Below are 25192 nucleotides of genomic sequence, written 5' to 3'. Positions count from 1 at the left end.
ATTAGAGCTGATGGTCCGGTTAGGTCTTATTTTCGGGGAAACACAGTACATATGCCCGAAAGTTCATTACAACAGACTGAATTCTGAGGAAGAACATGCGCAGTCTAAAAAGATGAGGTACTAGCCTCTTGTCAATCACAGGTGTCAATCAAGTGGTCCCACACCTGGAAAGAAACAGCCCAGTCTAGAGGAAAAAAAAAGGATAAAACTCCAAGTCCTCGCCAGTCCGGCCATTTTTTGAGCCTCCTGAGCCTTGCCTTTGCTTGTGGCCCACTCCAAACCCTTTGGAGTGTACTTTTTCTCCTAATAATGCCACTTTGGGCCCTTGGACCCAAGAAGTGGGAGCTTGGGTCCACTTCTATTTCTTTGAAGTGTACTATCTCTTATAATAAACTACTCTTTCACCACGTTATTTCTGTGTCTCGATCAATTCTTTGAACAAGATGCCAAGAACTTGGACACCTGCCGAGGAAGGCCCACTCTCCAGTAACAGAAGGATGAAAGAGAGAGAGAGAGAGGGAGAGAGGGAGAGAGGGTGAGAGGGAGAGAGGGAGAGAGGGAGAGAGAGAGAGAGAGAGAAATATAACACATATTTTAACTGCTTTCCAAAATAGCTGCATTAGTGCAGACTACCAATTGTTAAATATAGTCTTAATTTGCATTCAAAATATACAATCTCATTAAAATAACAAATACACTACATATATTTAGTAAGAGTTCCCAGATACATAGATAAATTAATTTAAACATACTTTGAAGGTTTCTAATAAAAACAAATTAAGCAGTTGGCCTAGATTATGCTCAAGTATTACCCTGGGACTACAACTAGAAAGTAAGCATGTTAAACCCAGATTTTAAAAATCAGAACATGAACAAAGCATTTTTTGTTCCTTCTTAAACCAATGGACACCTTTGCCCTACCTCTCTGACTCTTTTCCCAAATCATACTTTCCAGAAACTATAAGTGCTCATCATTCTCCAGACTGTCTTTCCTTATGTAGAGAGGAAAACCTCTAAAAGTGCCTTGCTGACAAGCAATAACAGTACTGCACATTTTCAGCAGGTGAAAATGCAACTATCAGATAGCTATATACTTTTATGGTACAATAATGAGCAACATTTAGACCAAAACAAAAATAATCATAATGAACGGTGGCCTCCAAAGCAATTCAAAGAAATCTTAAATAAAATTTTTTGCCATATTCTACCACCCACAAAAACTTTCATATTGCACTGAAGGCTATGCATTTATTTAGTTATTCCATGCTGTTGTGAAAGGACCAACTTGAAGTTAGTGGTTCTATTTAATAACTCATAAATGCATAACCTAAAGGCTTGGATTTGTTATGATCACAACATAAACTGCAAACACCCCTGAATGTGATATGAATCAATCAGTGATATCAGAAATTGAAAGTCTTTCATATATGAAGATATTCTCATTTGGAGAAGGACACTAAGAAGATTAAGGCTTCCATTAAGCCACAGAATAATTTCCCAAGGACTCTGTCCCTTTGCATCATTCCAGCAGTCAAACCTCAGATTTTTTTGTTCATCTTAGTTTCTGCTACAGTGAGAGTCTAAACATTACAATTTAATACCATTTAATGAAATTAGAAATTTCATTTGATTAACAACTGGGCAGAGGTAAACCCTACTTTAAAATGTACCAATTATTATTATTCACTAAATAACTTTTCTCAAGGCCTTGTCTTTACCAACACAGAGAGCATGTTTGGCCATAACCACAAGCACTTGCGACATGACCCATGACCACGCGCTCAGGAGCAGTGAGTGATCCAAGGAAGGATCTAGGAGTTTGGACTAACAAGGCCCTTCTCTTGCCTGGTAGCTACAGCACTTCTGATAATGTGACCAACAATTTTATCCAATTCCCCAGAACAGACTTATACAATAGCACTGGACAATTTCTATCCTGAAATGTTTTACTGTCAATCAAATATTTGGAAAAAATATACACCGTGAATAAAGGAAAAAGAATAGTTAACATATACTGATTGTTTATTACTTTACAGGACTTACCTCTGTCAATCCTCGTTAACTGCTGCCTAAAGGAAGGTATTATTATTATCTCATTCTATAAGCAAGGAAAATGAGGCTCCGCTAGCAAATCTGGAGAAGGGAATAAAACCCAGACCCTCTGACTCTAAGACACTTGTTTTTGTTGTTGTTGTTGTTGTTGTTGTTGTTGTTTGGTGTCCAATATCTTAATTTTTTTATTTTATTTTTTATTATTTTCAGGTGTACAAAACAACATAATAATTAGACGTTTACACACCTCATAAAGTGATAACCCCTCCCAGTCTACTACCCCTCTGACAGTGTATGTAGTTGTTACAATATCACAGACTATATTTCCTATGCTGTATTTTACATGCCGTGACTATATATATATATATATATATACACACACACACATATATATATAAAATTTTTAATTTTAGTTGACATTATTCAATATTATTCTACATCAGCGTCAGGCATACGGCAGAGTGATCAGCATCTGCACAGTCTATGAAGTGATCCCACCACCTCCCCATAAGTTAGGACCCTTGTTCTTAAACTCCTAAGTGTATTGCCTATCAAATCACAACAACAAATGTTTTCCCATAGCCTAGACCATTATTTGTTCTATTATGGAATACCTTCAATTTAAGTCTACTTAAGGAAAACAAAATGAATGTGTTTCCTAAATTAACATTCAAGTCAAGTTTATACCCTGAAGAGATGTAGTCAAACAAACAGTACAAGAAAACAATATCCTCTAAGGTGCAAAAGTTCAATTATCTTTGTTTATACAAAAGTTAGCCCACAGGCAGAATTACCCTGGAACGAAACAAGTTCAGCATAGCTATCCAACAATTACCCTTTATTTACTGTTATGACTTTCTGGATCTTGAGATGCCATTTCAAGCCTTGTGCCTTCTGCATAAAAGCTATAGTATATATAGTCCATTTATTGCTAGATATATTTTATGCTAAAAGCATGGAGATATGCATGGATAATTTCCCATCATAAACAGCTACACTGAGGAATGGCTATAAAATTTAAGTTCTCTATTTGAGGAAAGAGAGGTATCTTATGTTCCATTATATCTTACCACTTTACCAATTAACTATTATGGGTAATGGTTTAATACTTTCATCTTAATCTGCTCTTCCCACAAAGCTATAGAAAAAGAAAAAAAGCTTAACTATTAAGAATGTTTCTACATTTTTTAATAAACCATATTTCTTAATTTACAATGATTATATCATCTAAAAATTTTAAACTTGACAATAATGCCAGTTATATGAACTGCAAGTATTTCTAAACAAATGAGGTAATATAATAAAAACATATTATTGAAATGATTAATAACTATTGATACTGTTTTATAAACAGAACTTAGTTCACTTTTGATTCACAGAAAAATGGCAAATGTGTTATTGGTGTTACAAGAATTATCACCAAGACTGAAAAAGTGAGTCTCATGAGCTTTCAACTCATCATAGAACCTTATTTGCTACCTGGATTAATAACTAATAAAACTTTTTATTTTTAATTTTATGTAATCATGTCATATCTTTTATAATTAAAATAAGTTTAAAATAAATTTCTCAGATACACACGCATAATTTTGATAATTAATATTATGGAACTTTATTCAATGTTGTCTCATTACATGCTTTCTCCTGTAAATGCTCAAAGTTCATTTACAAATTTCATGCATCAATTTTATTTATTTCTGTTATTTCTTCTTTTAAGAATTTTATTAAAATATAGCTAACATACAATACTATATAACCATATTATATAACCATAGTTATTCAACATTTATATACCTAAAGAAGTGATAACCATAAGTCCAGCAACCATCTGACATCACACCACATTATCACAACATTATTGACTACATTCCCCATGCTGTACATTACATCGCCATGACTTATTTGGTTTATATCTGGAAATTTAAACCTCTTATTCCCCATTTTCCCCCTTTTTTTTTAATGTTTCAATTATAGCTGACATTCAATATTATTTTATAGTAATTTCAGGTGTTCAGCATAGTGGTTAGACATTTATATAGTTTAAGAAGTGATCTCTCTGACTAGTCTAGTACTCACCTGGCACTATACATAATTATTACCATATTATTGACTATATTCCCTATGCTTTACTTTACATCCCCATGATTACTTTGTAACTATCAATTTGTGCTTTTAAATGTCTTCACCTTTTTCACCCTGCCCTCCAATCCCTCTCCCATCTATCACCCCGAAAATCTAGGATCCATCTGACACCATGCATAGTTATTAAAATATTATTGACTATATTCCTTATGCTATACCCTACATCACCCTACATACCCTACATGACTATATTCTAACAACCAATTTATACTTCTTAATCCCTTCCCCTTTTTTCACCCACACTCCCAAACCCCTCCCCTCTGACAACCAAAATGTTCTCTGTATCTACGAGTTTGTTTCTGTTTTGTTTACTTTGTTCTTTAGATTCCACATATAAGTGAAAGCACATTGCATCTGTCTGACATACTCTGTGGGCTGGATGAGTGAGTCTCCTCTTATCTGTATTCAGCCATGAATCAGCACGACCCTATTTGCACCTTTTCCCAAGGCTAAAACTTAAAAGAGCTAAAAACTAAAACAGCCATACATTATGCATACTAATTTTACTATTAATTAGTTGTCTTCAGTGTTAGGCTTCTAAACAAATATTAGTTCATTTCTTTTTCCATTTCCCACAAAAGCTGTTTGAAAACTGTGCCACCAGACACACACTTCCTACTCTTTTTCATGCCATCCCCTATATAGATACAGCAGGGTTCACTAACTCTAAGCACACTGCCATTGAGGATGATCACCCAAAAACAACTGGGACCCTAATAATAAGGCAGACAGAAAACAAAATGTTTCCATGTAGCATATGCCACACAACGACCATATTAAGACATAAATTACTATCTCATGATAAACCACTGCTTATGATGTAATATATAAAAGGTGTTGAACAGATACGTTATTAAGTTTTAGAATAATCTCTTAAATATTTTAGTAGTGCCATTATTTTATCTTTCCTGTACAAATAATTAAAGTAATTTGATGATTATATTATAATATTAACCATCTTAGATAAAATTTCGTAGGGCCTTAAAATACATAAAATTTGTAAGCTCTTAAAATACTGCCAGAGCTGGGTTTTTTTAGACTAATTAGTTTCACTGAATATTTAATAGGAATAAGTCACCCTTCCGAAAACAAAATATGTTGACACAAAAACAAATGTAAAAATATGGTCTATCAAAAGAGCTGGTAAGTGCATCAGGATATATTTCAATAAATTTGTTTATAAAATTTACAATCATAATTGAAAAATCATTTAAATAAGATACATTTTGGTTCTAAAAATTCCTGATTAAGTTTAATGGCCTACTATTGCTTTCAGGAGTACATATTTCTTTTTTTTTTTAATTAAAATTTATTGGTGTGACAATGGTTAGTAAAATTACATAGGTTTCAAGTGTACAATTCTACAATACATGATCTATATATCACATTATTTCTACTATAAGCTCTGTTTCAAAAATAGCTAATAATTATTTTCGTGGATTACATATGTTACCAGCATTAATATTTGAAAAAATAAAATTAACTCAATTTAAATAATACTGGAAAAAAAGATTATATACCTTGTCCACATTTTATAAAATATCACTATACTGTGTATATATGGAGGAGGCAAGTATCACTAAAGAAGCAGGAGGCGTATGGGCCAGAGAGAACGACGTGAGGATGGCAGCTTCATAGGCTGATGGTATAGGGAGAGCTGGAAAACTCTGGGTGGTGAACACACAATGTGATATATACATAATGTATTCCAGAATTGTACACTTGAAACCTATGTAACTTTATTAACCACTGTCACCCCAATAAACTTTAATTAACAAAAAAAAAAACACTTGCAAACACAGAAATCAATGTTCAACTTAAAATTATTTGTGATTTTAGATTTCACCTTTCTTTTCCACTACTATCTCATCAAATTGTTTCAATACATATGGTTTATGTTAATGTATGTGCATGTATGTATGTCTCTACGCAGGTGGTAATTAAGAAAAAAATTTCATACTGAATTAATGTGATAGGAAAGAGACACAAAGCAAATGAAAAAAGCAGGGTACCAGAGGCAGGTGTAACCATGTGACTGTGAGCTGTAGAAATGTGCAGAAAACTCGTGGAGAGCTTGGATTTCTACAAAATATGGAAAGATATTTGAATTATTTTAGCTAAAACTTTAAGATATGGCAATAAAAATTTAAATACATACAAAATACTCTCCACATGGTACATACCCTCTAAGCATGTATACAGGTTCACAGGACATATTTATAAGGGAAAATAAAGAACACACAAAATAAAGAACTATTTATGACTAGAAATTCAGACTCCCTACCAATCAGGGAACCACACATTTTTAAAACAAGATACCAATTCATATCTATCATTTCAGCAAATCTTTCAAAATTCTGACAATACTAAATGTTGAGAAGGATATGGAACAATGACAAAGCACACCAGCTGTTTGTGGGAGCTTAAACTGGTTCAGCTCCTAGGAAAAGCAATTCTGCAGTATCTAGTCAAGTTGATAACATGCATAGCTTCTATGCATTTTCGCTTATTTCATTTCCCCCAATTTCGCTTCTATGTATAAACCCTAGAGAAATGTGTCCATGGAGACATGAGCAAGAATGTTCATTACAGCAGTATAAGTGCAATAATAAGTTGGAAATTACTAAAGGAGAATTGCAAAAGGAGAATGAACAAATGTTACATATCTATAAAAAGAAATTTTATAAATTAATTGGCATGGATGAATAAGAGCTAGAGGAACAGATAAGATCTCAAAAACTTAAGACAGTTGTATGTAACCTCCAGTCCTTTACTCAAAGCATAGGTAGCTTTTAAGAATCATCCCTCGAGATCCCTTATGCAAAAGACAGATGAAACTAATATAAAGATAACAAAATGATAATCTGATGAAATGGCAATTCATCTTCTAGGCAATAAATGTACAGTTCTCACACTGAAAAGATGTAACTCAAAATGTGTTTAACACAAAAACAACAAAAAACTGTTCAGCCTACTATGAGCAGGTTACTGTGCTTCCTTGGTGAGATTACCGTGACAATGTGATACTATCATAAACTATCATCAGTCAGAATTAAAGCAACTAAGAGCTTATTTCTTAAAGTTTAAAAAAATTTTGCAAAGTAGACCCAATTTAGGTCTATAGTTAATATTTTCCACTATAGAGAATGCTTCATGCAAAGCAAGCTTTATTTCCAGCTGAAAAGCAATTTAAGCTCTTGAAACTTTTATCTAAAATATAGTAAAATCACCCATTTTTCATAATTAAAAGCAGTCTGCTGACACAGATTCAAAAGAAACAATTTTTAACATTTCAGGGATAGAGAACTGTTGGATAAAGACCAACTGCACTGATAGCTGCTATATGAGATAACACCCTAAAATCACGTGCTGCCTAAAACTAAACGAGAAAAATAGTGCAATGCTATTCAGAATGCCATTGACAGAAACACTATAATATGGCTCTTTTCTAGTTTATAAAATCAACAAACAGATGTTGGCATATTAGAAGTCTGAAGGAGCCAATAAAGATAAAATGGATTTAAAATTCAGACATTATACCATCCAAGTATCTGACAGTACTTGCACATAGTAGGTGTTCCACAGATAGTAACTACATCAATAGAGAAATAAAGAAAAGCAAAAAGAACGGAAGCAGGAAAGGAACCTGCCATTTTATTTCAGAACCCTCCTCCTGCTAAGTAGCATTCATTTAGTCATGCAGTTCATTTAATTACATTTACTGAGTAGCTATTTGTTCCAGGTGCTAGAGAAAGAAAGAAAAACAAGCAAGTCTCCACAACACTGCTGGTCTAGGACTATATGTTGTTCTCATTCTCTTGAACTTCTGATCAAGTAACTCTCAGTATTAGAAATAGCATTATTCCTTTATCCTTCCACATAATGTACTTCCAAGGAATCATTTTAAATATTGTTGTAAAGCCTCGTTGAAGTGAACAGAATAAGATGAATGTACTCAACGCTTAACATTTACATAGATCTATTTATTCTTCTATACAATACATTCAAGTATTCATTATATCCTTGTGTCTTTGACACACACACACTTTAGTTTTCCAGAAGCTGTACACTAACTATACACTTTACAGTAGCTAATATCTGTTCATATAAAGGAGGAAAATTAATTAATTATATTCTCATTCTTGATACACCTGTTTTTTAAAATAAGATATTTAATTTTGAACACATTTCTGTATTTCATTAAAAATATAAATGTATTTATATTAAAATCCTAAATCTAACGTTTCAACCCAATGAAGACAAACTTGAAATTCTTTCAAGAACTTATAATCAAGAATGAAAAATTTAATTAGCCAAGAGAATGAAACCATAAATGAAAATGTTCAATCTTTCCTGTTCTAATCATCACTTATCACTCCGTCTTTTGTAGTGATGTACATTTTTAAATGCCATGTACAAAACTGAAACTTCCAGAAGACTTAGTATTTACCATCTTTTAGAAATATGTGAACCACTTGAAGATGAGAGAACTAGAGAAATGTGTATCTCTAAGGAAAAATATAACTTCTTATATTTTATCTTCCTAACATTTAAACAAAACACAAGTTTCCAATAGTTTCCTCCCAAATATTCATTTTATTTTTAAAAGTGATGCTCAAAGCTTTAAATTTAAAAATTTAACTCTATTCTCCAGTATTGGAATGGAGATTTTAAAACTGACAAATTTGAAAGCTGAATAAGAGTTGCTTTTTCACAGGTGACATTCTATCAACTTCCTCTATTTCTTCATGAGTCATACCATACGTTAGTGTAGAAATAAATAACACATTTATAAAGAATGTTTCCAAAATATTTTTAAAGGAGGCAATTCCACACTCATAGTAAAACAGCTGAAGGGAAACGAACTCTTTCACATTATGTCAGGCTGCTGTGCTTTATTCATGAACATCATTTAGCCCCTGAAAATGAAGAACAGTTGCTGTTGGTACTGTGACAAAGCCAGCTTTCCCCTTTGTAGACAGCACTACTTATTTATGAGCAGCAACAGACACAGGGACATCAGCTTGTTCCTTTTATCTTATGAAATGCTGCATGCTCATGAATGGCTACCGTTAGGACACAAGTCTCAGTTCATAAGAATGGGCCCTTCCAAACACAATTCTTTTTATTTTAAGGAAATCTGACTGAAAGAAACACCAATAAATTCCATAAAAGAAAAAGATGGAAGATGTAAGGGTGAAATTCACGGAATCAATAACACTGTTACACTTAGCTAGAATGACCAGGGGTTAATTCTATGCCATAACAGACAAGCTGTTGCAGTGGTGCTGATTCCAACCTCATCGGTATGTAGTATCCAGTGCTGAAATCCAGAGCTGCATGTGCACTGTACATAGGACAACCTTATGTTTTCTAGCACCCGTTGGCAATGTTTCTTCTCTCCCCTGAAAAATCTCTGCATCTCACAGTAACGTGGGGCCCACTAAATCCATGGACCCAAGTGTCCATTCCCAAAAACAAAATCTAAATGGTTTTTCAAACACATGCTCCCATGGTAAGTTCCACGGAACTATATCCCAACCCAAAGTGTTTTGTAACCCAAAAAAAAAACACTAAAAACACAGGTTAATATTATTGAAGTAGAAGACATAAATGAAATATTTAAACATCAAAAGATCAAACTGTAGGGACATCACAGGAATGGTGGCAGCGAGGTGGTCTTCTTGATTTCTCCTCCAGAACTTATCACAAATTGAACATCTATAACCCATCAAAAGACTCTCTGTTCATCACACAGAATAGCTAAGAGACTCGTATGAGTATTACTTGAAGGGACCAACCCAAGAGGCACAATACTCAACACACCCAGAGGCCAACTCCAGACCAAACCAGAGTATTACTGGGTTTGACCTATAAGTGACATACCCAGAGGGAATTCTCTACAGGCACAAGAGTCCATAGGGGCCAAGCCTCATTTGAACGGTCAACTCTCACACAGATCATCCACTGTGGGCAGAGCCAAGTCTAACAACTAGTCAGCCGAGGAGTCAATCCCACCTACTGACAGCCAAAAGCAATTAAAGCTCAACTTTAACAGGACAATATACACAACACAAGGGTCACCTTCGGAGCACACTCACAGGAGAATAGGGAAGTGGTGCAAGTCAAATACAAAGGACACATACTACATAAGATCACTCAGCAAAAACTAAGAACCCTAGGCTATCTATATAATCCATCGAAGCAAACACAGAGAGTCAGCCAGAATAGGAAAATAAAGAAACATGTCCCAAATAAAAGAACAGAAGAAACCTCCAGAATTGGAACAAAATGAAACAGTGGTAACCAACCTATCAGAGACAGAGTCCAGAACACTGATGATAAGAATGTTTAAGAAGCTTAGTGATGACACAAAGAAGGATAGAGAAATCATAATGAACAACCAGTTAGAAATAAAGAATAACTGAAATAAAGAACACACTTAAAGGAACTACCAGCAGGTTAGATGAAGCAGAGCATTGAACCAGCAATTTAGAACACAAGTTAGCAGAGATCACCCAAGCAGAACAACAAAAGGAAAAATGAATAAAAAACAATGAAAATGGTTCAAGAGACCTCTGGGATAACATCAAGCACAACAACATGCACATCATAGGAATACCAGAAGGTGAAGAGAAGGAGCAAGGGATCGAGAACATACTCGAAGTAATAATGACCGAAAACTTCCATAACCTGGTGAAGGAAACCAACATACAAGCCCAGGAAGTGCAGAGAGTTCCAACCAGGATGAACCCAAACAAGTCCATACTAAGACACATCACAGTTAAAATGGCAAAGGTTAAATACAAAGAGAGAATCCTAAAAGCAGCAAGAGAAACACAGCAAGTTATATACAAGGGAACTCCTATAAGACTATCAAATGACTTTTCTATAGAAACTTTGCTAGCCAGAAGGGAGTGGCAGGAGGTATTCAAAGTGATGAAAAACAAAGGCCTACAACCTAGATTGTTTTACCTAGCAAGGCTATCATTTAAAATTAAAGGAGAGATAAAGAGCTTCCCAGGAAAGGATAAGCTAAAGGAATTCATTACCACCAAGTTAGCATTGCAGGAAATATTAAAACGGCTTCTGTAAACAGAAGAAAGATGAAAACAATCTAACTACAAATTTAAAAATGGCAATAACTACATACGTATCAATAATCATTTCAAATGTAAATGGATTAAATACTCCAATCAAAAGACATAGGGTGGCTGAGTGGATAAGAAAACAAGACCCTTACATGTGCTATATACAAGAGACTCACCTCAGATCAAAAGACACACACAGGCTGACAGTGAAGGGCTGGAGTGAGATATTTCATGCAAATGGAAAAGAGAAAAAAAACTGAAGTAGCAATACTTGTATCTGACAAAATAGACTTTAAAATGAAGAACATATTAAAGACAAAGATGGGCACTACATAATAATAAAGGGATCGATCTGACAAAAGGACATAATCCTTGTAAACATCTATGTATCCAACATAGGAGCACCTAAATCTATTAAACAGATATTGACTGACATAAAGACAGAAATCAACAGTAACACTATCATAGTAGGGGACTTCAACACACCTCTGACAAGAGACAGGTCTTCCAGACAAAAAATAATTATGGAAACAGCAGTCTTAAATGACACATTGGACCAGTTGGACTTAATCGATATTTTCAAAAAACTATTAGTACTGATAAATGATTTTAGTCACGTAGCAGGATACAAAATTAATATTCAGAAATCAGTTGCATTTGTATATACCAATAATACAATATCAGAAGGAGAAATTAAGAAAACAGTCCCATTTACAATTGTTTCAAAGACTATAAAATTCCTAGGAATAAATTTAAGTAAAGTAAAAGACCTGTACTAAGAAAATTATAAGACAGTGAAGAGAGAAATTAAAGAAGATACAAATAGATGGAAACACATACCATGCTCATGGATAGGAAGAATTAATATCGTTAAAATGTCCATACTGCCTAAGGCAATATACAGATTCAACACAATTCCTGTCAAACTACCAAGGACATTTTTCACAGAAATAGAACATGTAATCCTAAAATTTATATGGAACCATAAAAGATTCTGGATAGCCTCGGCAATCTTGAGAAACAAGAACAAAGTTGGAGGTGTCACAATACCTGACATCAAATTATACTGTAAGGCTACAGTAATCAAAACAGCATGGTAATGGCGTAAAAACAGACACATAGATCAAAGAAACAGAATAGAGAGCCCAGAAATAAATCCATGCCTATATGGTCATTTAATCTACGACAAGGGAAGAAAGAATTTACAGTGGGGTAAAGACAGTCTATTCAATAAATGGTGCTGAGAAACCTGGACAGACACAAGCAAAAAAATGAAGCTGACAACCTCCTTACACCACACACAAGAATAAATTCAAAATGGATTAAAGACTTAAATGTAAGATCTGAGACCATAAAATTCCTAGAAGAAAATATAGGAAGAAAGTTTACAGACATTATCGGGAGTGAAGATTTTCACGGATACATCCTCTTGGGCAAGGGAAGTAAGAGAAAAAATAAACATGTGGGATTACATCAAACTAAAAAGTTTTTTCACAGCAAAGGAAACAATCAATAAAACAAAAAGGGATCCTGCTGAATGGGAGAAGATATTTGTCAATAATATATCCCATAAGGGGTTAATATCCAAAATTTATATATAAAAAAAAAAAAACTCACTCAACTCAACTCCAAAAACACAAACAACCCAATTAAAAAATGGGCAGAGGACATGAAGAGACATTTTTCTAAAGAGGACATACAGATGGCAAACCAACATATGAAAAAATTCGCAACCTCACTAATCATTAGAGAAATGCAAATAAAAATCACAATGAGATACCACCTCACCCCAGTCAAAATGGCTATCATCAATAAATCAACAAACAACAAGTGCTGGCAAGGATGTGGAGAAAAGAGAACCCCTGGGCACTGTTGTTGGGATTACAGATTGGTGCAGCCACTATGGAAATCCGTATGGAGATATCTCAAAACACTGAAAATGGGACTACCTTATGACCCAGCAGTTCCACTCCTAGGTATCTATCCAGAGAAATCCAAAACTCTAATTCGAAAAAATTTATGCACCCCTATGTTTATTGCAGCACTATACACAATAGCCAAGACATAGAAACAACCGAAATGCCCATCAGTAGATGACTGGATTAAGAAAATGTGGTACATTTATACAATGGAGTATTACTCAGCCATAAAGAAGAATGAAGTCTTACCATTTGCAACAATATGGATGGACCTAAAGAACATTATGCTAAGTGAAATAAGTCAGACAGAGAAAGACAAATACCATATGATCTCACTTATATGTGGAATCTAAAGAAAAGAATAAACGAATGAACTAATCACAAACAGCCTCAGAGATATAGAGGAAAAACTGAGGGTTGTGAGATGGGGGCGGGGGGTGAGGATGAGGGAGAAGGTGAGGGGATTAGAAAGCACAGCCGGTAACCACAAGATGGCCGCGTGGGTACAAAAGTCAGGTTCGGGAATGTAATCAATAATGTAAAGATTTTGTAGGGTATCCAACGAACACTTGTCTTATTAGGGAGTCTAGTTCAGGGATGGTATAGATGCCTGATCACTGCACTGTACACCTGAAGCTGAAGCTGAACAATAATGAATGTCAACTATAATTATATATATATATATGTGTATATATATAATTATAATTATGTTATATATAATATATATTTTTTAATTTAATATATAATTATTAATTATATAATTATATGATATATATAATTATGTATATTATATATATATATAATATATATATATGGTCACAAGAAATGGAGTACAGCAAGCACTAGGAATACAGACAGTGGAAATGTAACAGCTATATGCAATGTCAGAGGGGTAGTAGATTGGGGGAGAAGGGTTATCACTTTGTGAGGGATACAAGTGATAAATGTTTATCTACTACGTTATTTTGTACACCTGAAATTTAAAAAAAAAAAAAAAAAAAGAATAAGAAGAAGAAACTGGTGAAGAAGCTGGCCAAGAAGTATAATGCCTTTTTACCTTTAGAATCTCTGATAAAGCAGATCCCACGAATCCTGGGCCAAGGCCTGATAAGGCTGGCAAGCTCCCGCTTCCTTGCTGACACACAGTGAGAACATGGTGGCCAAAGTCACTGAAGTGAAATCCACGATCAAGTTCCACATGAAAAGGTGCTGTGTCTGGCAATGGCCATTGGCCACGTGAAGATGACAGATGATGAGCCTGTGTACAATATCCACTTAGCTGTCAGTGTCCTAGTGTCATTGCTCAGAAAGGACGTCTGGGTTTTATACAACAAGAGCACCATGGGAAAGCCCCAGTGCCTGTACTAAGGCATAGCTTAATAAATCATACTAATACAAAAAAACAAAACAAAACAAACAAAAAAATCAAAATGTAGCATATCTACTTGTACCATTTGAGAAGTGAACTGATTTCCACATTAAATTTCTCTCAGCCTGACTTGTACCCCAATAAAAGTTGTTTGGCTTCTTCCTTATTAGAAAAATAAAGACTTTGAATTGTTTTTGGATATTTTGCACAGAAACTAGATGGAGGCCATTACACTTACTAATAAAGTAGCCCCTGCTCAGTTAATTCAGTAAATATGATTTTCAAAGTTTCTTTTGTATTTATATTTATATTTGTTTATATTTATAAATATATATTTAAGCTTGCTTTTATAAAAATAAGTGTAAAGCTATTTATTCTATTCATTAAACTAAAAACAGATATTCTTCTTGTAAGAGAATTTGTTCCGGTAAAGTTAGGCTTTAGGAAAATTTCTTCTAAATTTGTCTTGTTTGCCTTCTCATGATTCTTAAATAAAACTCAAGATTCCATGAAGGGAGTAAACAACAATTTATTATAACAAATCATATTTCAGAAAGTCCCTACCATTTTCATTTTTTATTAATATTTAAATAAATACGAAAACTCAACCTGTTGAATCCAGCACATACAATTTATTAAACAAAAAAAATTTAAATGTACATAAAATTAACTGACACTCTGATAGATACCAATAATCCTATATATTTCTAGTACTTAGATAGTTATCACCAAACTTAGAGCAATACCACCAAAATTTTTCAGCAGTTTTAACCTATCTTAAAAGTCTAAATAAATACTTTAGTTTGTATTTTTCCCAATCTGTTCAACTTAATTTGCTCTATCTTAATCAAATTATCCAAGAATATATGGAAAGTTTGTTACACTATCTTTCTAGACAGAAGAAATGTTCAACTAACATTCATTAAGTATCTGTGTGTTAGTAACTGACACTTTCAGCTATATAGTTGACACTGCTATTCAAAAAATTATGTTTGATTTGTCATGATCCTGTTCCACCATATATTTTTAGTTGGGGTATTTAGGTTTCATACTAAAAGACAAGAAAGCATAATGAAACTTTCCTCTTCGAAAATCTTTAATGACTCACTCAAAATCTTTAATGACTCTCTCAAACTCAAGTTGATGGTTTTCTTTAATTCTTTAAAATTAATCTTCAATTACAGTTGACATACAACATACTGATTAGACATTTAATACCTTATGAAGTAATCACTCCATGAATCTACTATTACCCATCTGACACCATACATATTATCACTTTACCAACTATTCCCGTTATACTTTCCATGCCCATGACTATTTTGTAACTACCAATTTGTACTTCTTAATCCCTTCCTTTTTTCACCCAGCTCCCAACCCCCCTCCCATCTGGCAACGATCAAAATGCTCTCTGTTTCTATGAGTTTGTTTCTGATTGTTCCTTTATTTTGTTTTTTAGATTCCACATATAAGTGGAATCATATGGTATTTCTCTTTGTCTGACTTATTTCACTCAGCATAATAACCCTCTAGGTCCCTTCATGTTGTTGCAGATGACAAGATTTCATTCTATTTTAGGGCTGAGTAACATTTCTTTGTATATGTGAGGTCTGACAGTTAAGTTCACAAAGTTGTTGTAATGATGTTGCTAATGTTTTCTGATATCAGAGGGATAATTCATTATGAATTTGTACCAACTGGACAAACAGTTAACAAAGTTTACTATTTGGAAGTGCAGAAAAGGCTGCATGTAAAAGTTAGATGACCTGAGCTGTTCGCCAACAATTCATGGCTCTTGCATCATGACAATGCACCAGTTCACACGGCACTGTCTGTGAGGGAGTTTTTAGCCAGTAAACAAATTACTGTATTGGAACACCCCCCCTACTCACCTGACCTGGCCCCCAATGATTTCTTTCTTTACCCAAAGATAAAGGCAATATTGAAAGGAAGACATCTGAACGACATTCAGGACATCAAGGATAATACGACGACAGCTCTGATGGCCATTCCAGAAAAAGAGTTCCAAAATTGCTTAGGAGGGTGGACTAGGCGCTGGTGTGGATGCATAGCTTCCCAAGGGAAGTACTTCGAAAGTGACCATAGTGATATTCAGCAGTGTGGTATGTAGTACTTTTCTAGGATACGTTCGTGAACTTAATTGTCAGACCTTATATGTACTACATCCTCTTTATCTATTTGTCTATCAGTGCACACTTGGATTGTTTCCATATCTTGGCTATTGTAAGTAATGTTGCAGTGAAATAGGAGTGCAAATATCTTTCCAAATTAGTGTTTAGGATTTCTTCAGATAAATACCCAGAAGTGTAATTGTTGTGTAATATGGTAGTTCTATTTTTAATTTTTTGAGGCACCTCCATGCTATTTTCCATAGTGGCTGCACCAATTTATAATCCCACCAACAGTGCACAAGGTTCCCTTTTCTCCACATCTTCACCAATATCCACAAATCAATTTACATGATACACTATATAAACAAAATGAATAAAAATCATACCATCTCAATAGATGCAGAAATAGTTTGTCAAAATCCACCATCTATTTATGATAAAAATTCTCAGCAAAATGGGGATAGAGAAAACATTCCTCAATGTAATAAAGGCCACATATGACAAAACTAATATCATACTCAATGATGTAAAGCTGAAAACTTTTTCTTTAAGATCAAGAACAAGACAAGGATGTCAACTTTCACCACTTTTATTCAACAAAGTATGGAAGTCCTAGCCATAGAAATCAGACAAGAAAAAGAAATAAAAGGCATCCAAGTTGGAAAGGAACAAGTAAAACTGTCATTATTTGCAGATGACTTGATACTACATAGAACAGTAAAGATTCCACCAAAAAAAAAACTATTAGAACTGAGAAATTAATTCAGTAAAGTAGAATACAAAATTAATATTCAGAAATTGGTTGCATTTTTATACACCATTAGCTAACTATCAAAAAGAGAAATTAAGAAACCAATCCCATTTACAATTGCATCAAAAAAACAAACAAACAAACAAACAAACAAACACCTAGGAGTAAATTTAACTCAGAAGGTAGTAAAAGACCTGTACTCAGAAAACTGTAAGACACTGAAGAAATTGAAGAACATACAGATAAATGGAAAGATAAGCTGTGTAGAAATAATTAACATCATTAAAATATCCGTACTACTCAAAGCATTCTACAGATTCAGTGTAATGCCTATCAAACTACCAAAGACATTTTTCACAGAACTAGATCAAGCTGGTATTTTAAGTCTTCTTCCACATGAGTCCAACTCACCTTTTCAAGTATATGACTCACAATTCCCATCCACAGGTCCTTGTTCTGGTCAGACTGGTTTATTCACCACCCTTTATCTCTAAAATGTATTTTCCACATTGTACATGCTATCATTTTCATGAGAAAAAACATATTACACAGCGTTCTGGTTAAAGTCTTCTGGTTCACAAGTTTAAATCACAAATCTTTGCTTAAAAGACATATCAACATGTTTTCCTCCAACAATTGCACATGAATAAATCCCATAACAGAAATAAGGTTATTTTCTAAGAAATCTAAAAGAACCGCTAAATTAATAACACCTTAAAATCTCACATTTCACAGTTTTTACAAAAAAAAAATCAATACATCATGAAGTACACTTTAATTCAAATTGTATCCTGATTTATTGTATTTATAGTTTTAAAAATTAATCAGCTTTGTGATTTAGTTCTGTATATAAACAAATCACAAATTATTTAGGTTGATATTGATATACTTACTAAAAAGGAATACTAACAGAAATTATATTTTGCATTGAACAAAAACAATAAATTTATTTGAAAACCAGTGTAAATATTTTTATTCTAGTCATATACAAAATAGCTAATGCTTTATAAAAGGAAAAATAAATTTAGCTATTTTATTATAGTAATAAGGAATTTTTTAGAGGAGATGACTAAAAAAAGAAAAAGATCACCTATTTTGCAATATGTCTTGTAATTTGATAACCCATTAATTTTATTTCTGAACATATTGCTTGAAAAGGTTGAGTTCTGGTTTTAGCTGATCCCTAAACATCCAATTAATATTTCCTATTTTACTATTTATCAGACTTCTCTGTTCATTGATAGATCTTACTGTTCTTATGAAAACCATATGAGGTTGCAGGGGGAAAACAACTAGACAAATATTTCTTCAAATCATATTTTTAAAAATAAATCTAAAATTACAGAGTTAAGACCAAGAGATTTTATGTTATACAATATTTAATGAAATCTAGTAATTATGTCCATTCATATTGAAAATCAAAGGTCAGAATACTGAAGGACCTGGAAGAACCCCAAAAGGGCATATATTTTCAAGGACCATTTAATATATATATACACACACATATATATATATACATATATATATATATGTATATATGTATATGTATGTATATATGTATATATATATACATATACACACACACACACACACACTTATTTATTTATTTATTTATTTATATATCCCCAGATGACTTCAGAAACAAGTTGTGAGGGTTCAATAAAGCTAAAACCTCATCTTATACCTGAATAATACACAAAAAAGTAAACCCAGCTAAGTTTACCAATATAATGATAATAGGGAAATTACCTACCAGGGCTTGTCCTTAGTTTCAGAACTCAAGAAACATTTACCTTGAAAAGCAGCTGCATTTCGAGATATTAGAAACTTTAACGTAGAGCTGGAGGTTTGAAGCGCCTGCTGCATATCTTGGCGAGCTGCGGTTTGGTATCTCTCCTCCATCTTCCTGGTGCAACATGTAGGTTTTTCAGATGTGCAAACCTGAAGATCAGGTCCTGGAACACATGATGTTTTTCAGAATAAGTACCTTTTCACTGAACAAACATTATATGTTACTTGTCAGGCATTAGTGATCATTACGCATATACGGGGTTCATGTTCTATGTGAAGAACTGATATACCATAGCACTTGCTTTAACAAAGTGTATCTCCTGTCAGTTTACCCAACCATGAAACAAAATATTCTCAACCATTAAATCTTTGATCAAGTATTTTATGAACGTTTTGAACAAATATTAAATATGCCACTCAATCAACTAATTACTATTAACTAACAAATAGATTATATAAAACAAATTAACTATTATGTAAGTACAGAGCTAAATCACGAAACTTTTATTTTTGCATATTTTATCAATTCAGCCAAAATTACTTGAACTATGTTATAGAGAAATGTGTGGGCTAAAATTATTGCTTTTCTTGAGGAAACAAAATCAAATTTTGTGCATCAAATAAAGATAAAATTCTTTGCCTGATTTCTCAGCTAGTAAGCTTATGATTCTTGTGGAATAGAGTTTATCAGCAATAACGATATGATGGGGGAATCAGGACCCCCCCCATAGACCCAAGCCCAGCATCTAATATTCTACTCATCAGCCAACTTGCTAGAGACAAGTCCTACCATTAAAGGCATTTTTCAGTTTCATAACCATATTCAGAAAACTCCTCTGAAGATGCCTATTACATGAAATGTGAAATTATACATATGTAATAGTTGTGGTTTTAAAAATTACTAATATGATGATCAACTCTCATCCTGATAGTGTCCCAGGGCAAGTACTTTTATACATAGCAGGTATGCTACCGTGTTTCCCCAAAAATAAGACCGGGTCTTATATTAAGGTTTGCTCCAAAAGATGCATTAGGGCTTATGTTCGCTGAAAAATCATGCTAGGAGTTATTTTCCAGTTAGATCTTATTTTAGGGGAAACACGGTGGAGAACAGAGGAAAAGGTGTGGAGCATAAAGGAGCGCCCAAAGAGGATGACCCTGATGAGGCATCATGGGGAGAGCCCCAGAGCATCCCAAGATATCCAGTTTTTATGTAAAGCTCGGGACAATTGTATTTACATGGCCGAATATAGTTATTCACTTATTTTAGGGTAAGAAAGATTATGTCCCTTGATCTTCAGGGAGATTCGTAGTTCCCACATTAGATCTTCACTGATCAATTTTAGAACGGCAAAAATAAAATATGCATGTGTACACATCACACACACACACACACACACACACACACACTCATACATACACACTTATGCATACACGCACAAAAATACATACACATAACAGGCACCTTTCATAGTCTTCCTAATTTTTCACACAGTCAGCCTCAGGTCTCACATTTCCAAGAGTTGGTTCCAGATAAGATCAAGACATCTGAAATCACTGTGAACTTCCAGCTAACATGAGACACCAAATTTTTAAAATAATTTTGGCTTTAGTTTGTTTAAGTTAGACAAACAACAGTAGCATTTACGCATTTCACAAAGGCTAAGAAGCATCAAATATTTATCTGTGTCATAGTAGGTAACATTTTGGCAATTGTTTTTCATGTATCTTGCTTAAAGTTATACAAAAGCAAATTTCATTTCAAGCAGTAAAACTGATTGAAAGAAAACAAAGTTATCTTCTCAGCTTTACTCCTAAATGCACAGATTGAGGAATTAAGACTTCAGAGAAGAACAACAGAAATTAAGAAAAAGAACCAATGAATAAATATTAAAATACATAAATATATTTAGGATGGGAAAGAGTGCTAGGGAATAAAAATAATGATGATAATAACTATAATAATGATAGATGAATGCAACAATCGCTCCAGAATTCAAACGCATAACTTTGTTTTGTTAGACCACATTCCAAAACATGGTCTCTAACGGCCCCATGTTCTGACCACTCCTTTCTCTTCCACTCAGGCCCACCCAGAGTAACATGGGCCATTACACTCTTCCCTTCACATGCTGGCCGAAGTTTAGCCCCTCATACTCACCAAGTTCCCTCTTGCCCAGAGCCATTCTCCATGCCCTTACCTTCGTCTGGGCCACTCTTGTCCACATGTGCTCACCCCCACATGTGGCAAACACACACCTTCTCCTAATTCATTCCCAGCTATTTTTCTTTAAATTTTAACTCAGCTTTTCCAAGGGAACTTTCCTGAACCTCCCAGACCACTCATGCTCCTAGTACAAGGTATGAGATCTCATACCTTTCCATCGCACTCATCATATTCCTTAAGAAGATTACTAACTAATTAGTTCCCTCATCTATACTATAAAGCTACAAGTGGAGGAGTTTTTATTCATTATTATATCCCAGTTTTCCAGCATAGTGCCTGATACATCATAAATACTCAATTTTCATTCATTACACTAATAGTTGAGGATCTATATATAGGCATTATATTATTTTAACCCTCACATTAATTCTGTGATATAGGGACCATTACTACCACATTTTACAGATAAGAAAATGGAAACATAAAGAAGCTTTGAAAACTGCCCAATGTCACACACTATGTACTACAAAAGGGTAGAGCTGCTGTTTGGAGGGATTCCCAACAGCAATTTGGAGCGTATCTTCTTTACCATCACTCTACCGAGAGGAAAGCAATAGTCTTAAATCTATAAAGGGTTCATCTACAGATATAACTGGCCATTTTTAATTTCTGTTTTGAAAGAAGTCATCTGTTTGGTAAGCTGCCAGAAAATAAAGTTTAGGTTAGGAACCAAAGGAGTTTTATTCAAAAATAAAATAGGCTAAAAATAAAGTTATAGAGTTGCCACTGCCTTTTTGCACAAGCTTGAATGGTAGAAAGAACATTCAGAAAGATGCTGCAAATCACCTTGACCGCTATCCTAAACATAATGTGGGGGAAAGACCATCAGGTCTCGCAACTCTGAATAAGCATACATAGCAGTTTAGATGACTTGGAGCAAACACATTCAAGTTGATGAGCATCTACATTGATTAATCCAGACTTTCATTTAGAATCTTGGAAGCTGGTAATGACAACATAAAACTAAACTCTAAAACAAATCAGGAGTATAATTCAAATAGCTAGTTATGTCTAATTGGCACAACATTTTCAATAGTATCAACTATGACACATATGCTTAAGTAACTTAGAGTTGGGGTCTCAGTGGACGGGGAAAAGAACCCACAAGAAACTAGTTCCTTTGCTTCCTGATTCAGTCCAAAAGACAGACGAGATGAACCAAACATCCTCAGTGAAAGGACCACTTACATTTTGTTCACAGTAGAATAGCAAAGGGCATAATAAGAGGCTTGTTGACTAAAAGCCCAGGTTATACTTCTCTTATTGTAAATAGACAAAGCATCATAAGAAAGCAAAGCCAGATGGAAACCAAACAAATATTATGTGGTCACAAGATGCATTTTAAAAATATTTCAACGCCTGGCTTCAAAGAACACAGCACAATTGAGAATGCTATGAAACAGCAAGAGTACATAACCCAGGCTCAGAAGTAGCAGTCGTGTTTCTGAACAGTAGTCATGTTTCTGAACAGTAAAATCAAACTCTGCAAGAAAGGGCCCTCAACTAGAATGTGGGAGTTTTTTAAATTTCTCACCAAGAATCAACAGTATTGATACCTTCCTTTCTGTTCTCCAGCATAAGAAATTGTTACAGCCATCTACCTTTTTGTGTTGTTGCTGTTGTTGTAATATGTTAAAATAGGAACACTGGGAGGCATCTGTAAAGACAGTGGCAGTGGCAGCATTGTTTATACTATTCCCAAATCTCCATATGAACCAAAAGAACAACTAGAAAATAAATCCAAAAAACATAACAAAATTAAGTAACATCCTACAACAACAACCGTCAAAATATAAACAGAGTGGGGACAAACCAGCAACAGCTACAGATCTTCACAGTATCAGGCTCTGGGCAGGAGGGAGGATAAAGCAGCGGGGTAATGTCTGAAGGACCTGAGGCCAGAAGAACCTGGAAATGGCCAATTGGCTGGAAGACACAAAGGACTAATTTGAGAAAAGCAGCTGAAATTTGGAGAGTTTTGCCCTCTTGATTATTAAATGTGTGCCAAGGACCCATGATGGAAGGCAATAAATGAGCTGGAGAAATGTAGACCCCTATGAATTCTCAAAACAGATCCAGCAGACTCCTTTCCAGGAAAGAATCCCACACAGAAAAGAAACTTCTGGAAGTGGAATCAAAATTCAACAGAAGAGCCATTTAAGAGACATAGATAAAGAAGTTCTAAAACAAAGTGGGAAGGGAAATAAATTAGGGAAATTTCAGAAAACAAGCAGCCATATTTTTAAGTATTACACAAAACAACAGAAAAGGAAGTTATGGTAAGAAAAGCTGTTCTGAAGCCTGTCTCAATCTAAATTTTCAGGGGGAAAAATCTAACTTTACATATGGTAAAATGGACAACATAAAATATTGAGTTGAAATCTCACACAGACTTATTATAATAAAAAAGAGATTAAGGAACAGAATAATATCCCCAAAGACAAACGGAAGCATGCCAGGAAGATATGCCCCCCCCCCACCACACACACACACACACACACACACACACACACACACACACACACAATAAACAGATCAGAAATATAACCACACTATTTCAAAACAAGATATAATGAAACAAAACATAAAAGAACAACATAAATTGAAATTAGAAAAACTCATATGAAACTCAGGAAATAATTAAAGATAAAAGAAAAACCTGAAATGAAAACTAAACAAGAAAGAACAGAGGAGTCAATCACACAAAGGTTATGCATTAAAAGAAATAGAAGATGGGAAATAAGAAATTATGAAAAATCAAAAAGAACAAAAGGATTTGAAAGACAGTGACAATAAATATTGTCAATAATGTAAGCCCCTGAAGATAACAACAGGACAAAAACTAAAAACTGTATTTCATGCAAGATGAAACTGTTGAGTATAATATGAGATTAAAAACAAGTAATTATGGAATATTCAATTTCTATTCTCTAAGTCTACCCTATAGTCTTGAAAATCAGGATTTTTTAGTGTGAAAGAGATACAGACCTAGAAGAAGCTAAGTAAAACTGATTTTGAATTTGAATTGAAGTATCAATGTGAAATTATAAAGAAATTTACCTTCAAAAATATGTATATTTTCTAGCTTTATCTGAAAGGTCATAGAAATAATGACTGAGTGGCAAAGGGCATCCTGTATTCCCAGGGTATGGTCTTGAGATACCATTTTTCTCAGGAAGAAATCAGTGCTTCCTGAAGAAATGACTACTTCTAGGTCTGGGGCAGGAACTATATAAGATGACAGACTAGCTACAATATCGTCTACACCAGATAGCAAAGAAGCTATGAAATAACTACATGGGTCATATCAAAAGGACTCACGAACTATAATAGTCTGCCAGGACCGCCATAACAAAATACCACACAACAGTGGCATGAACAGAAATGTACTTTCTCAACAGTTCTGGAGGCTTGGAAGTCCAAGATCAAGGAGTTGGCAGATTTGTTTTCTCTTAAGACCACTGTCCTCGTCTTACATCTGGCCGCCTTTTCTCGGCACATATACACTCCCTTATACCTTTACACACATATACACTTCTCAGCGCATATACGCTATATAAGAGGTGATTTTCCTCTTATAATGTCACCAGTCATATTGGGCGTCAGGGCTTCAACTTATGCTATAAAGGGGAAACAATTTAGCCTACATCAGAAGCCAACTTCGAAAGGTTTCTACTGGCCAAACACAGGATAATCTGAGCTCTAATAATACCCACTG

At 34.2% G+C, this 25192-nt stretch overlaps 1 protein-coding gene across 1 annotated transcript in view; it reads right to left on the bottom strand.

The window, feature by feature from the left end:
- GPC5 (glypican 5) overlaps positions 1–25192 on the bottom strand; it is a 1202777-nt gene that overhangs the window by 1140219 nt on the left and 37366 nt on the right. Inside the window, exon 2 of the mRNA XM_033104955.1 lies at positions 19250–19411. Coding sequence (XP_032960846.1) covers positions 19250–19411 — 162 coding nt within the window. The remainder of the gene's footprint in view (positions 1–19249; positions 19412–25192) is intronic.

This window comes from Rhinolophus ferrumequinum, chromosome 4, assembly GCF_004115265.2.
Source record: "Rhinolophus ferrumequinum isolate MPI-CBG mRhiFer1 chromosome 4, mRhiFer1_v1.p, whole genome shotgun sequence".
Classification (NCBI taxonomy): Eukaryota; Metazoa; Chordata; class Mammalia; order Chiroptera; family Rhinolophidae; genus Rhinolophus; species Rhinolophus ferrumequinum.
Note: the sequence above shows the minus strand (reverse complement) of the source record. Positions and strands in the feature narration are given on the sequence as shown.